Source organism: Cupressus sempervirens, chromosome 3, assembly GCF_028749045.1.
Source record: "Cupressus sempervirens isolate cs-2001-9-10 chromosome 3, ASM2874904v1, whole genome shotgun sequence".
Classification (NCBI taxonomy): domain Eukaryota; kingdom Viridiplantae; phylum Streptophyta; class Pinopsida; order Cupressales; family Cupressaceae; genus Cupressus; species Cupressus sempervirens.
In genome coordinates this window covers 16,238,697-16,254,696 of record NC_143120.1, presented here as the reverse complement: position 1 = coordinate 16,254,696, position 16,000 = coordinate 16,238,697, and the positions used below count along the sequence as shown (strand labels likewise).

At 34.4% G+C, this 16,000-nt stretch overlaps 1 protein-coding gene across 2 annotated transcripts in view; it reads left to right on the top strand.

Moving 5' to 3' along the window:
- The first annotated feature begins 372 nt into the window (after positions 1–372).
- Positions 373–16,000, top strand: part of LOC149564513 (DUF21 domain-containing protein At2g14520-like) — an 87,944-nt gene continuing 72,316 nt past the window's right edge. The window contains exons 1-5 of one of the 2 annotated variants that reach the window (XM_089818057.1): positions 373–741; positions 7,036–7,112; positions 7,253–7,336; positions 7,507–7,620; positions 7,830–7,916. In XM_089818057.1, the coding sequence (XP_089674183.1) occupies positions 564–741; positions 7,036–7,112; positions 7,253–7,336; positions 7,507–7,620; positions 7,830–7,916 (540 nt within the window). In that variant the 5' untranslated portion in view covers positions 373–563. Of the gene's footprint in view, positions 742–7,035; positions 7,113–7,252; positions 7,337–7,506; positions 7,621–7,824; positions 7,917–16,000 lie in introns of both variants that reach the window. The other variant, XM_089818058.1, reaches the window with a different exon arrangement.

Sequence of the window (16,000 nt, the reverse complement as noted above, 5' to 3'; positions counted from 1 at the left end):
AATTTCTTTTATTTTGCTATTTAATAATTGATACTTTAACATTTAAAAACTTAGTAGCTGCCTAACTATGCTTAACATATATATATATATATATATATATATATATATATATATATATATATATATATATATATAATTTTAAAATTAAAATAAAAAATAAACTCAATTTTCACATTTTAAAGTATTTTTTAATTTTTAATTTTCTTCTCAAATAAACATATAAATAATAAAAACTGAAACTAGAATATAAATATACAAATCTCACTTTCCAGATATAAGGACCCGCATTCTCTATTCCAGCAAAACAAATACAAAAATAGTAACCACGTGTCACCTCTCTCGTTTAACTAACAGACACCTGATGTCACAACAGCCTTTTCATTTAACTTTCTCCTGCATACTCCCGTAACTTCTATGTTTTTATTGGATGATCGCTGCTCTGGAAAGAATCTGATTCCGAGGGAGGTGCAGAGAGGAAAACATCTAATTGTCCATTATAGATCAGTCTGATATGGAGTAATATCTGAAGCTGCAAAGATTTTGAGGATTTTATAGTTTCGAGAATGGCGGTGGAGTACAACTGCTGTGCTCTGAAGTTCTGGATTTATGTGGGGATATGTTTCTTTCTGGTGCTTTTCGCCGGACTGATGTCTGGGCTGACGCTCGGCCTCATGTCGCTCAGTTTGGTCGACTTGGAGGTGCTGCGCAAGTCCGGCAAGCCGCAGGATCGCAAGCATGCAGGTACGAGTTCCAACCGTGTGCCTTTTAGAGGGTGAATTTAGAGACATTTGGCCGGATTACTTAATTGATTTAAAATGCTTGGTAGATTATAAGCTCAGGTGTTCAAATTTGGCAAAATGAGAAGTTGCAGAGGTGTCGGCGGGCGAAATATCGCTTCCTTTTCTTACTTTTTGTGGTAATTGGAGCAAACTTAGCGGAACTTTCGATGGATTACTATCTAGGGAAATGAAATCTTTAAGCCTTCCTGAACTTTCATAGATTCTAAAAACCCGACATTTAGCAGTAGCATTGTCGACACAGATTGAATAATTTTCTGTATTGTGCGGAAATACGGGTGGAGTTAGTCGTAAAATGAGAAGTTGCAGAGATATCGGCAGCGAAATATCGCCTTCCTCTTCTTCTCTTTTGTAAGCTTTCGCAGATTCTAGAAACCACATAAATAGCAGAAAAATATCGACGAAGATTGTATACTTTCCCTAATGGTGAGGAATTCGGGTGTAGTTGTTAAATCCTGCCGTTTTATTTGTTTGTATATTTTGAGTTCCAACGACTAGATTTTTAAAAAAAAATATTATTTATAATTTTGAGTATTTAGGAGTAGATCATTATTTGGACAAGTTGAAGGGGAAGGGAATTATTAATGGACTTACGAGTAAATTTATCTGGACAAGTTGGCATTTGTTTTAGTTAGTAATAGCTGTTCATTATTTTTAGGAAATATTTATAGAGTTGTGTTGGTGTTTCTATGATTGCTCCTTATTTTTAAGGAGGAAATAAGAAATCTAAATTAATTAATTAAATAATACTTTTATACAGAAAAAAAAGAAATAAATTCATTAGAAAATTGAGGGAAAAAATTTGTAGAGAGCTAAGTAGCGTTTTTGGTAATAAACAGTCACATCCCCTCTTCTTGTCACACAACTTATTTTCAATTGGTAAATAATATTTAGTCTACTAAAATATAGTTAAAGATTCTAAATTATTCTTCTTAGGCACTTCAAATTTCCATGAAAAAATATATCTGTTTAAATTTAACATATCTGAGAATATACTTGAGCCTCGTGAGAACACAAGGTTACTAGACTTGGAAAAATGAGAGAAATATAAATAAGTGGATGAACTAATGCTTAACAAGACACTACAGGAGCAGAAGAATTGTCGTTGTTTTTATCATATTATTTCAAACTGGCTGGATCTGCTGCATTTGGTCTGGATTTCTCAATCACAATGGACATTTTTCTTTATTTTCCTATGGTTTTTCAAATTCCAGAGTTTTATTTGTTATATTTTTTTTACCTCTAGAATGGAATTAGTTTTAACTTTATCTAATCTGTTAACTGTGATGAGAAGTAGCTACAGAATCTGCATCAAAATATTCTTCGTTTTTGTCATAATTTTGCTGTAATTAGGGGAATTCTAGAGGAATTTCGGCCACATTAGTATATATTGAAATGAAATAGAAATATTTTGCTTTTTCAGAATCTATAGAGTGAAACTGTAATCTTAGTATATTATTTATTAATAGAAAAGGATTATTCATTAAAAAAAAAAATTGAAGTTTCTATAGTCCTACAGTGCCTGCAGAGGAAATTTTTATTGTTGCCTGCAGAGGAAATGACCGCAAACTTGGAAAGTGAAATGGTTTCAAACCCTGACCGTGTTTGTTAGAGTTTGTCAATAGTGTATAATAGGGCTGGCAAAATCATATATCTTAAGCAATATGAAATATCGGATGTTTGCCCTTTGCAGTGAATATAATTAATGTTTCAGTTTGGAAAACTCCCCCATCGTTCGGCCTTTGGAAACTAATTTATAACAAACTAACTCAAATTTGCCAAGTTCAAGTGGGGCCTTTGGATGATAGTTTTGATACATTGGGGGTGAATTCCTAAATCCACTGAATAAGGTACAGAGCGATCACTACAAAGAGCCTATTTACTCAACAAAACATCATTACTTCTAGCCTTGATTGGGAGACCACACATATATAAAATACCCTATCACAGGATAAACATCTTGAACTGGTAACTTGACTGCCTCTAGTTGCTTTTGGAATGGTGACATCAAGTTTACTGCCCTGACAGAGCCTAACAATGCTCATTAGATATGGTAATCATTTTACTGTGTGAGTTCACATGAAAGATAAAATAAAAAATTACTTTCTGTATAATTTTTAGCGTCTCTGTTGGCCTAAAAGGCATCTGGCTCAAAGAATTTCGAGACCCTTTAAACATTTCATTGTACTGCTAAGTAAAAAATGTACAAATAAAGAATTTTTAAAAAAAACAGAAAGAAGAACCGTACCAAAGATTGCACATATAGAATTGATGTAACTGTAAATTATTAAACGAGCAGATTAAATCAATCAACGAAGAAGACAAAATATAATGACACAACTAGTTATCGTGGTTCGGCAAAACTTTGCCTACGTCCACACTCAAAGCAGGGAACAATTATATTAATGAAATATCTTATATCATACAATACATGACTGCACAAGTCATTTATTGAAAGCTCATCGAATACAAAGAGACAAGAGGGAGAAAGAACAGTCATGACTGTTGGACTTCATATCCCAACAATCTCCCCCGTGAAGTTCAACTAACACAGCCATGCATCATGGCATCCCCTACTTCCTATTCCACACCTCAGAAAAGAACAAGGACTAGAGAAGACCTCAATGTTGCCAAACCTTGTTCCAGCACATTGTGGATGAGTCTTCTCCAAGTTACATCAGAATTATAAATATCTTCTCTGTAATGCAGCCTACAGCGCACATAATTTGCATCATTCTTATGCACCATTCAAATTCCATTCCTTGTTGAGCAGCGAGTGAAAAATATGAAGGCTGTTGGGACTCGTCCATCAACAGAATTAGCAAACATATTGATTAAGGAAATTGAATTCACCAAATCATAAACATAGGTGTTGATTAATTGCCTCCTCTTGTAACTTCCTCTTGACCACCCAAGTCCGTGGGTATTAAACCATTTTGTATATTTGCTTTACTGAAGCAAAGGTCAACACCAGTTACGTCTTCTCCTTCATTAGCTGTCCATTTGTCTTCTTGCTCAACAAACTTTTTGTATGCTCCTTTACATTCTTGCATAGAGAAAACTGCAGTTAATGCATTCCATTCTGCTTCTACTGCTGCAATCTGCAACAATAAATCATGAGAGTCCTTATTCTCTAACATGCCAAAGGCATCTGGATCATGCGCAGCCTTGAGGTTCTGGCTTTCTCCAGCCTCCTTGAGCTCTATAATCCCCGCGCTCCTTAGATCTTCAGTTTCCAAGCACCCAGAATCCTCTTGTGGTTTATTTTTACAAAGCAGAAACTTCTTTGTGAGCAAGTCATATATTTGTGCAAGAAAGGGGTCCTCTGTCAAGTAAATCTCAATTTCCTCATCTTCATCCTCACTTGCTTCAGCATCCTTCTCTTCACTCCAATCCAAATTTTAAAAAAGTTGTTCAATAATAAAATCAGCATCATCATCTTCTTCCTCCATCTCTGCTCAAACCAAGCTAGCTCTGATACCAATTGTAAATTATTAAACGAGCAGATTAAATCAATCAACGAAGAAGACAAAATACAATGACACAACTATTTATCGTGGTTCGGCAAAACATTGCCTACGTCCACACTCAAAGCAGGGAACAATTATATTAATGAAATATCTGATATCATACAATACATGACTGCACAAGTCATTTATAGAAAGCTCATCGAATATGAAGAGACAAGAGGGAGAAGGAATAGTCATGACTGTTGGACTTCATATCCCAACAGTAACCGCATATTCATTTATATTAAATAGTGTATATAACATGACAGCATGAAAGGTCCCTTCCCCGACCTTCAACATACTTGTAGGTTACTTGACTAAGGGATGTGTTTGTTCGAACAACTACTGACCAAACTTTTCTTAACTGTTTTCTACTAGTGCCAACAAGTGTAACGTACAAAGGCATATTCAACCTTATTTTCATATCATGGCATAATTAATTATAAAATTGTTGTTTGCATCTACACGACTCTTTAAACAAGTCAGCTTCCTTTCTGACAATAATCTTTTGTTTTGTAACTCAATATATTAAGCGCTATCAAAAGTATGGTAGGACAACAAAGATGTTCTTGAATGTATTGGAACTGAAGTAGAGAGTACTAAGGGGCAGAAGTAGATGATTCTGCTAATGCTCCTGCTAAGCAAGACTCAGAAGATTCTTCTGTACCAATATTGAATTCCCCTTTGCTCAAAGAGCTTATAACTCCTGCTTAGGTTCGGGTAGTGTGCTTTCTTTACTTGTGTGTGATTACCACTACATTTTTATCTTCCTCTTCATCCATGTTGTGCTCTTCTTCTCATATCATTACATCATGTACTACCGCTTTCTTCTTGTTGTGCCTAGCTTTGCTTTTCTGCCTTCTTTTGGAACTTGACTTGGTGAAGTGGAGACCCATTTGTCTCCATCTGAAAGTTGTGGGCCATAAGTGGCCGGAATCAGTGTCAGGCTTCATATTTTGACCAAAAGTAGATGGAAAACATACCGCACCAAGAAGAAAACCTAAGGCAGCTTGAGATATATAAAAGCCCTTATTCTTTAGGGAACAACAATTTTGTATTCTACTCAACAACTTCCTAACCTGTATGTTTCCCATGAACTCAGCTATCTGATTGAAATGTGAGCCCTACATTACACTCCAGGAGTGATGGACAAGAAACAAGAACCACCATCTTATTGCAATGCAGTTCAGGTTCATGGATGACTTCTATCAGGGGGTGAAGATTGAATAGGTGGCAAATCCAAACTTTGTGTAGAATATAGTCTTGGAGATAGAAGGCAGTTTGGAGAACAGAAGTTAAAGATTAGAGAATGTAATTGTGAATAATATTTTCTTCAGTGAAACTGTGTCTAAAGCCTCAGAAGCCAGCTCTTCAAGCTCAGATTTGGCTGATCTTCCTCTTCAAGCTTCTTGGTACAATCGAGTTTTCCGTAGGGATTTCAAGCCTGAATAGAGAGAGGAAGGTTCAAGATATGATAACAGATTTGTCAAGTATTTGTGAGAGGCTTGAACATCCCCACCGTAATATGCCTTTCATTCCTTTTTCTGTCTGGCTGCTGATGATATGGATGCACTTTCAAGGGATCCGATGTTCCAATTTGAATGATGTTTTCTTTACTTATACTTTGAAGATACTCGTTATGTATCTAAGAATTTGTAGTAACATGTTTTGTATTTGTTGGTTTTCCTTGCTTGGAGAATAGTTTTTGTTACGATTTTTAACTATGTTTCATTGTTTTGGTTTTCAGCTTGGTTGGAAAGTTGATTCTTGGAGTAATGATTTTCTCGGTTGAAGCTGGTGTTACGCTGATATTGATTTAGACTCTTAAGATGCTCTGTATTTGAGCTCTCTCTAACTTTATAAAAAGATTTTATTATTGTCCTAAAGCAATCCTATTGATCATGCTTCATCTTGGGATTGAAACCCATTAGCAAAATAAAGCAAGCTAGTAATACTAAAATTTTCTAGCATACATCCCTTCATGTCGGACACTATAAGGTTGTGGCATTGGAGCTTCAATTGTACATTTCCTGGATTTTGAAGTTGGATTCATAAATATCAGATAGGCGAATAAAATATTTGTAGAATTGCTCTGATGGATTACATAAAATGCATGTTGAATTGCTGCAGATGCGTGATCAAATATTTCTGTGAGTGCCAATATGCGGCTCATCATAAAATGCATGACTGCTTCTGTAGTTTCACACAGGCAAAATGCATGCCATATTCTTCAAAAGCACAGTTGCATCATATTTGAATTATTGCTCTTAGGGTAACTCAAGCTTTCTTTAGAATTTGTATTCATGTCTGCCTGTCTATACAGCATAGAAGTTTATTGAATGAAAGAGCTGATGTCATAGGATATAAATCAGAAACTAGATTTCGTTTTTTCAGAAGTCTTAATATTTATAATTTGATTTATCATTTGGTCTGGAATAATTAAATTTATGGCTTTTATTATTCTGTGGGACAATTGCTAAGTCTAACACCGTTGCTTGTTACAAAATTTTATTTAGTAGATTTCTATGTCATCTCATAGAATAACTTTTGGGATCCCATTTGTTGTCTCTTCTCTTGTGGATGCTATATTCTAGGTCCAGGTTGTCAATTCTAATTGTAGATGTATCGCATTTGTCCTAGATGATATGACACTGCTGATGTGCTTACCAAATAAAAGATTAACAATATTATTTGGCTGAATATTGACGGTATTGATACATTTGTAACAGCTAAAATTATGCCTGTGGTGAAGAAACAACATTTGTTGTTGTGTACGCTTCTGATATGTAATGCTCTTGCTATGGAGGTATCTTGAACTTATGCATATTATTATTAAATTCAGTTTTTTTTTGTATATTATTATTACCCACTATACGCATTAAGTGATGCTGACAGGCCTAGTCAAGAATTGAGTTAAATAATACTCATTATGGTAATTTTGGGCAGGCACTTCCTATTTTCTTGGATGGCTTAGTCTCACCATGGGGTGCTATTTTAATATCTGTTACTCTGATACTCTTATTTGGAGAGGTAAGGTCATTTGATTTCATGATTTTTAAATTATCTGGGATTTTATCTCTTCATGTTATCTTCAACAGGCTATGTGCCATTGCACTTTATTCCAATGTGTAAGCATGTAAGAGTAGTGTCAACTACAGAACTTCTGAATAAACAGCTAAGATTTCCTTTTATTGAGCCAGATTATACCTCAATCTGTTTGTTCTCGGTATGGTTTAGCAGTTGGTGCTAAAGTGGCACCTGTGGTTCGTGTGCTTGTTTGGATCTGTTTTCCAGTTGCATGGCCAATAAGTAAGGTGTTGTGTCAATCCTTTTCTTTGTTTTAGCAAAACGTTTTAGCCACTCTTTTTTCAATATTTGATTGAATCAGAAACATCAACAGCTAGAAAATTTGTTGTTCATTCGATGAAACATTTTTCTTCTCTATATGCTAAAATTTTATTTTAAATTTAGAGAATTTTTTTTCTTTCACCTAATAAAATTATATTTTACAATACTAGTGCAGCTCTTGGATTTGTTGTTGGGTGAAGGACATGTTGCTCTCTTTCGTAGAGCTGAGTTGAAAACATTGGTGAATTTGCATGGAAACGAGGTACTGGTCATTAACCCATAACTTACTTATTGGCATATTACTTCCTAAGTGTTTACTTTACTTATAAGATGAAAACTTGATAGTGTTTGATGTTTGTCTTGTTCAAGAAATTGTTTGTATGGAAGAAGCCCACATGTAAGGTCAGTCATTGAACGTTATATTTCAGCACGTGTTTTGATTTTTAACAATAAGTGCATATATCATTTATTAAAAAATCAGTTCTCAAAATTATTATTGTAACTTGTACTGGAAAAAAAAAATTTATGCAACCTTGGTCCTAAACCTTAGAACCTAGTTTTAAAAATATGATTTTGTAGTTTAATACAAAAGGACACCTCATTACCCAAAAAGATCATTCAATATTATTAGATGTGTCTAAGTAATATCCCCTTTCTAGTTTATTTAACTTTTATTCTCTAATGGGATATTGAATTTTCCCATATTTATACCTTTTCTTTATTCCTTGCACCTGAACTTTCTCAATCATTTGTCTTCAACATACTTTTGAGTTTCCATTTCCCTCATTGCAATGGTATTGGGTATGTAGCACCCCTGATCCTTCTTGGTATCTTGCCTTAGGTATCTACAACTCCTAATTGTTGTCCCCTTTATCATTGAGCATATCCAGAGTTGATCTTTTCTATTCTATTGCTCCACCTATTTGGGACCAAGGTTAATCACATCTTACATCCCATTCTTCAAAGATCCAACCTTGGGCTTTTTTAGAGAACATAATGTTGACCTGCCAAACGGAAATACTTTTGAGTAGCGTCCTAACTCTTGATACCCTGGTTCCCCTTGCCATTGCATTTGTTAGGCATGCAATTCCTCAAACGCTCACAATATTTCTTCCTTGAGGCACACAAACTTCAGAATTCTCGACATCAAACCTTGACTATTCTCTCTTGTCCTTCCAGCTTGCATTTCTTTGAATCCTTTCCCTTTGACATGCTCTTTCGTGGATACCTCATTTGAACAAAGGAATTCTCTGATGAGGAGGGTTGACTGTCATGTCCCAAAATTCAGGGCATCAAAATATATGATTTGATAAGTTTAATTAAGGATTGAAACTTATAAGCAGTCATTGTTAGAGAAAGATAAGGGAAAAACTCATGTATAGTGCATATTTACAGCTCTGCAATCAATGTTCGATCTAGAGAGTATAAGCCTCATGCATTCTTAAAGCCGATTATCATTACATTTGACTAATACAATAATCATCTTCCTAGCAGCATACATACCCAATAAGATGTTATCTATAATTACAGTTGGAAGTTAAATATAATGAAGGGCTGTAAATATCACATCAATCAGTAAGCAAACTAATTGCTAAAGTAATCAGATTCACACCTACACACCGATTATCAGTAACACAAAAATAGCATGACAGTACTCTAATTATCATCAAATAAGTTGTTTATAACAGTGATTTTTTTAATGTAAGAATGCAAACGTAAAACAATGAAAAGGTGTGGTCATTCTAATAAAGATATGTTAATTAACTGATCTGTTGTTAGAAGACTTGTAATGGAAAGTTGCGATTAACAATTAAGGACAAAGAACATGTCTCTTTCATTGGAAACGTTTCATTCAAGAAAGACAATATTAGAAGACATTCTCATTGGTCAGTCAAGGCAGATAAGAAGAATTGATAATAGTTAATTTATATTGCGTTTGTGGAATCGCTTGACTAGAGAGCATTGAATTGGTGCAGGCACTATAATTGTATATCAGAGACAACATCTTATTGAAGAGCAGATATCATCATTTATATATCAGAAATGGCTCATATACAGGTGACGATTGCATATATAGTTCCAGAATATCAGAGACAGCTGCCTGAGATCCTTTATGATCCTTTAACTTGCAGCATACATCACATTTGAATGTCAGACACAACCATATAGGATATCGTGCACATATAATATTGTCAAATCAGAAACAGCCATTGTATTGTAAACTGCATTCTTAAGTATATTGAGTTGCAGCATTGCATTTGGAATTACCAGTCATTCGTACTGTGATAATTCTTTGTTATTACATTCATACTGCATTGCTATTGCATTTGGAATTACCATTCATACTCTTGCATTTGGAATTACCAGTCATCTATTGTTATTGCATGATTGCATTATTGAAATTAACTATTATGGGAAGAATTGTACATTTCAAATAGTGTCCCATATAATCCAAAAAGGGGACATTACAATAGGTATTAAATGGGTAAGCCTGGAGGAGATAAATGGGTAAGCCCTCTCTTTCTGGGCTGAAAACTCAATCACTTTATCCAAACCAAGACATGGTAAGAGCCATCCAGTCTGAGCAAACTCGTCTATAAAGTGTTGCTATTTTATTTGTTTGCATGGATAACAAGTTTTTGCCTGCCAGGAAGTTTCTAGATGACTGGTTTAAAAGTGTTTGGGGAAAAAAATTCTGCATTATTGTTAGTTTCAGTCGAATGATTCAAAGAGGTGTTTTTGTGATATATCATAAAAATAAAGAAATGCAGGAAAAAAATTTGAAGAAAATTTTCTGGAATGTAGGGCAAGCTCTATTCCGAGCATACCATTGGTCTTCAAAGGGTAATTTTGACCAAGTTGTAGCGAAATCCTCTCCTCGTTGGATTGAGATAAGCAACTCCAACCTGAATTGTGGCTGTTTCTCACCCAGATTCTTAAACCTTTGGGGGTCGGTTTTACAAGTTGAAGAATCGAAGAAAACTCTCCCACACCTTAATGCATGTGTTCTTATAGCTCTTGATCCTAAAGTGGAATTTCTAGACAGGATTGCTTTGGACATTGAAGGGGACTTATTCTCTTGGAATACTTCCTTGCTAGGTAATTTAGGAGCCTGTGTCCATTGTAAACTGAATGGACAAAATCGTAAAGATTGCCCTTCATTAAAACATATTGAAAGGACCTTTGAAGGTCTGGACAAGAACAATGACAATGATAATGTGGTGGCCCAATTGGTCCCAGGCCCTTCGCCCACCACCCCCCCCAACCCTCAAGAATGGATAGTACTAATAAAAATGACGGTAAAAAAAATTAATTCTGAAAAAATTGTTGATGAGAATAGTAAGATAGTTGAAGATAAAAATTTGAATAATGTTGAGGTGTGACAAGGAAATAGGGAAGTGATAGATACGAGTAACAAATTTGTTTCTCTATTGAATCCATTGTTTGAGGATGAATTTAATGTTGTTCCTCCCAGAGGAGAAGAAAAATAGTGTATGCTAACTGGTTGTCAGCCTGTAGGCCCTAACAATGCGTTTATCCCTATTAAATTGAATGTGCAACGGTTAGCTCTGAACTCTATTAAAGATAGAGCGAAAAAACTTAATAAGCCTACCTTAGTAGTCACAAAGCAAGGTAGGGATCTACTTGAGGCCTCACTTCCTCACAACACTAGTTAGCTCTTAACTCTATTAAAGATAGAGTGAAAAAACTTAATATGCCTACATTAGTAGTCATAGAGCAAGGTAGGGATCTACCTGAGGCCTCACTTCCTCACGAGGATGATATTGTAAGCCTAGACGGCTCTATTAGCATGGATGATAAATCTTATTCTGATAATAAAGCCCTGTTTACAAAAGTTATCAATTAAAATACCCTTAAAAAAAAAGGGAATGTGATGATCGATCCTCTATTTCTAGCCAGAAGGGCATCAATAAACATGCTCATTCTGAGATTCCAGATTGTTTTAACACTCTATAAGAGTAAGAACCCCCCTAATTAAAACTTTCCCATGATCAATATTTACAGTTGGAATGTTCGTGGTCTTGAAATGCCAAATAGGAAGAAGTATGTAGTCTAGAATGGTGTAATGAACTCGCTTGAAATCTTCATGAAATATTCGTCTTATAGTTTAATATCTTTAAATTAAATAATAATAACAATATTAAAATATAAGACAAATATTTCATAAAGATTTGAACGAAAAAGACAATTATTTCATATATTCAAAAATATCGATTATCAACATCTAGTATCAAAACAATTGAAATCCACAACATTAATGACTACTACTAACATTAACTAATCAATGATAATAGTCAATACAAACATAACACTTGATTATCACATTCAATATGATTGGACCCATCTACATTATTGCGATATATTATGAAACAACTATATTTAGTTGGCATTACAATGGACCTTTGCATATACATATACAATTTCAATGATATATATCATGTTACCACAAACAATGGCTGATATAAGATATTAACATCGAGTATTATGGGTCTTGCACAACGAAGGAGCTTAATAAACCATTATCTCCTCATAAATATTGCATCGCATGGATTTAGTATCACAAAACAAGGGATAGCGATAACATTAATTAAAGGATAGGAAAGATACATCACACCCTTTTGAAGGGTATTTAATATGCTTGGACCACATTACTTATGGAGTATAAAGAAATCGATATATTGTTAATATTTTATTTATATCTAATGATGATTAACCACAAGAAACATGTCTCTTCCTCTCATATTTATAAGTCATTCAATATGCATTTGAAAAACGATCAATCACAATGGCAATTGATAGTGCATTTGCAGAGATCTAAGAAGTTAACATGGTATCAGAGCAAGGCTGCAAATGTTTAAAGGCATGAATTGCTTCAGATCACTAGGAAAAGACTTACATAAAGGATACATAAAAATATGCTCAAGAAATGTTGTGAATTATCTTAGCTAGAGACTTGGATGAAATAGTTTCATAGCAGCATAAAGCGAAGAAGAAAGACATTGAATAGGAAATGTAAATGTTTGGAACTCACCACAATGGAAAGGAGAATCCAATCAGTCAAACATTCCGCAGTATAAACAGAATATGGAACTTGTAAGGAGTTATTAAATGCAGGAAGGCATCAATGTCTATCCTTAGTCTCATTCACCGGCATGGGGATGCTGATATTTTTTTGGTTGATAAAAGATATTTGAAAAATGACACAATTTCAGAATAGCAGAAATTATTATACTTGTGTCCTATATAACTGGAAGAAATTTCTCTTATATGATCTTTCTAATTCCCCAATCTTGGAAGAAGTTTCAATTATACGCTTTCACATCTTCTTTTCATGTTGACAAAGAGACGTGAGCATAAAGGTTAGCAGAGGTATTTAATAAATCAGTCTTCATATCTATTGTTGCACCCACTTCTGAAGCTCAAAAACGTTCTTATCAGTTTGTCGAGCCAAATATTCCCTTAGTGTAGAATAAGCTTAGCAATCCTCAAGCAATAGTTTACTGGCCTTACACTCATCAGCAGCGCTCATCCAGTGCACGCAACACATGCTATATATAAGTTAGTTATTTATCTTCCTTCTACTATGACATGTTTGGCTTTATGTCATTGTGACTTACGATCTGCGCATACCTGGAATTATGGTTGTTGGCTTCAACCGCAACAAGCTTTGTCTTGGTGGACTCCACGTTGCAAATGAAGTGATCCAGAATGCCCAAAGGTCAGAACTTTGAAATTCATGAAGGCACCGGGCATATTAATTCTCGGCATGACTTGCACTTGTAGCAGATGGAACAAGTTCAAAAAGATTTCCAGGTGATTCCCTTTGCTCCAAATTAATCTCCATGGAAAGCTCTGGCTATGGCTACCACCAAGATCCCACTCTCTTCATGCTCAATTAGACAATACGAAAGATCTTAACAATACCAAATAGACAAAAATGGTATGCAATGAATATATATATATAAACTAGATACATAATCCTCTGTAATATAAAAGAAGGTTCCTCTGCAAGTTATGGGATCATCAAAGGAAACTATTTACGCACACTCAACATTTCCTATCTTGCAACATAGAGGAGTCAACAAGGAATATTAGAGACACGAACAATAATAAGATTCTAGAAATCGCTAAATCGCAGTAGATGATCCCTTTAGATACTAAATTATCATGGGGAAAATACATCGGTACTCTTATGGGAGAGAAGGACATAAGACCAATCTCATAAAGATACATTAATAAGCGAGACATATACAGGAAGAAGTGACATGCCAATAATCAAAGCTACATGATGTGCATCTCAAAGGATTGTAAAATTATAGTTAGATTAAATTAGCAATATCCAACAATGGAATGTTAAGAATCATTTATCATCCTAATCACATGAGATTCTTGACCAGATGGAGGGGTCTTACAACAAGCAATGCTGGGACTCTTCACTTGTGAAGACATTGAAGAGTAACATAAAATAGAGTAAGGAGGTAAAGTGATTAAGATAAGAGACAGTTTGTCTTCAACATTGAAGGAAGATCTAAAAACTGAGTCAACGCAAAAATAGAGTCATCATTAAGACAAATTATTGAAGAAATGTGATTTTTTTGTTCTTAAATGCTCTTAGATGAACCGTGATTGCTTGGAGACTAGTATATGATGAAATGACCACTAATTTTGGTATACCTAAATTGAATCCTCATAAACTCGAAGAGATTGGATATTTTATATAGGCGGTGAAAAATTTGGGTTATTCAACTATTACCGAGCTCAACATGAGTATTTACCAGGTCCAAATGATGGTCTACAAAATAGTGTGGAGCATTGTTAATGAGGGGAGGAGATTCAAATAAGTTCATTGTTTACTACATGCACTATTGGAGGATTTGATTCATACATTAGATATGAGTATGTGATCCTTAGGTGGCGTGCGAATAGGAGTACCTCTAGTTAAAAAAAATTTGAGTAGCATGGGTATCAGGCATGATCACATGAAAGAGGTGATAAGGATTATACCATGATCAATGTTTAATTTTAGAAGCATCAATAAAAAAGAGTTATATTAAGTTGCTTAAGTTTTCATGTTCATCTCAAAAGAAAAATAACACGGGGGAAAAGTTTAGTGGAGTTGTCATTGTGTAGAAAGAAATGTCCTATGTGTAATTATGGTACCTTGTTGAAGAAGATTACATGAGAACACCTTTGTTGCATAGAGTCGTGCAAAGTTAAATTAATCAAGAGACAATCCAAAACACTCTTATAGCCACATAGAAATCTAGAGTGGGAACTTCACATTGTGGGGAGGGAAAATAATAAACTATATTTCATTCCCACTTGAACCATCTTTAAAGTGGAGATGTTTCATTTATGTGCAGATAAGTATTTCATATCCTTGAGTATGACATTTATCTATTTATTTTTATACATTAAGAGCTATTTGCTTTGATCTTTTCCTTTATGTCTAATGATGTTCTTGTAGGAAAAGAAGGTTGTTACTTTACACATGCTACCAAATATTGTGCAGACTCAATCTTATGATAGTAGCTCCAAGATGGATAAAAAAAGAGGCTCTTGAAGCAAACATCTTTAATGATTGAGATTATGAGATTCTTCTACATTAAAAGGGATTATGACACTTCTTCTAAGAAAATACAGGAGCTTAGAAGATTCATACTCAGAGGCTAAGTTACCGATTCAGATGCAAATTTCGAAGCGGATTCCGGAAGCAAATACAGGAAGTGGGGAATTTTTTTTTGGATGTGGATGTGGGAGGAAACGTATATATATATATATATATATATATATATACTACGATGAGTATTTAGTATTGAAGACCCAGTAAAGACATACAATCAGTGTAAATACTTTTGGTCAAAGATTTTGATTAGCAGCAAATATTAAGAATCATACATCATAAACAAAGTTGTATCTACATACTGTTTAATAATCAAATGTTCTAGGCACTAGCAATATCAGAGTTTGGCATTTAAAGAAAACAAATATGTATAACGAAGATAAGCAACATGCAAATAACATGAATGCTGCAAAGAAATTACAATGGAAAAAGACAAATTATCCTTTGAAGAGAATTGACGGTGGCCATAATAATATTCAGTCAGCAGGCAAGCCACGACATATAAAATAGCCAAATAACAACTAGAGAAGCAAAGGCTGATGATTTCTATCGTAAACTCCATACGATGTATGATTATATAAATATATATTTCAAATGTAGAAAATGATTAAATGGTATGTACACTAGTGACAGAATAAGTTATGTACAATACTTAAGTGTTTTAAAATGTTTTAAAATGCTTTTTTTACACTTTTCAGGCA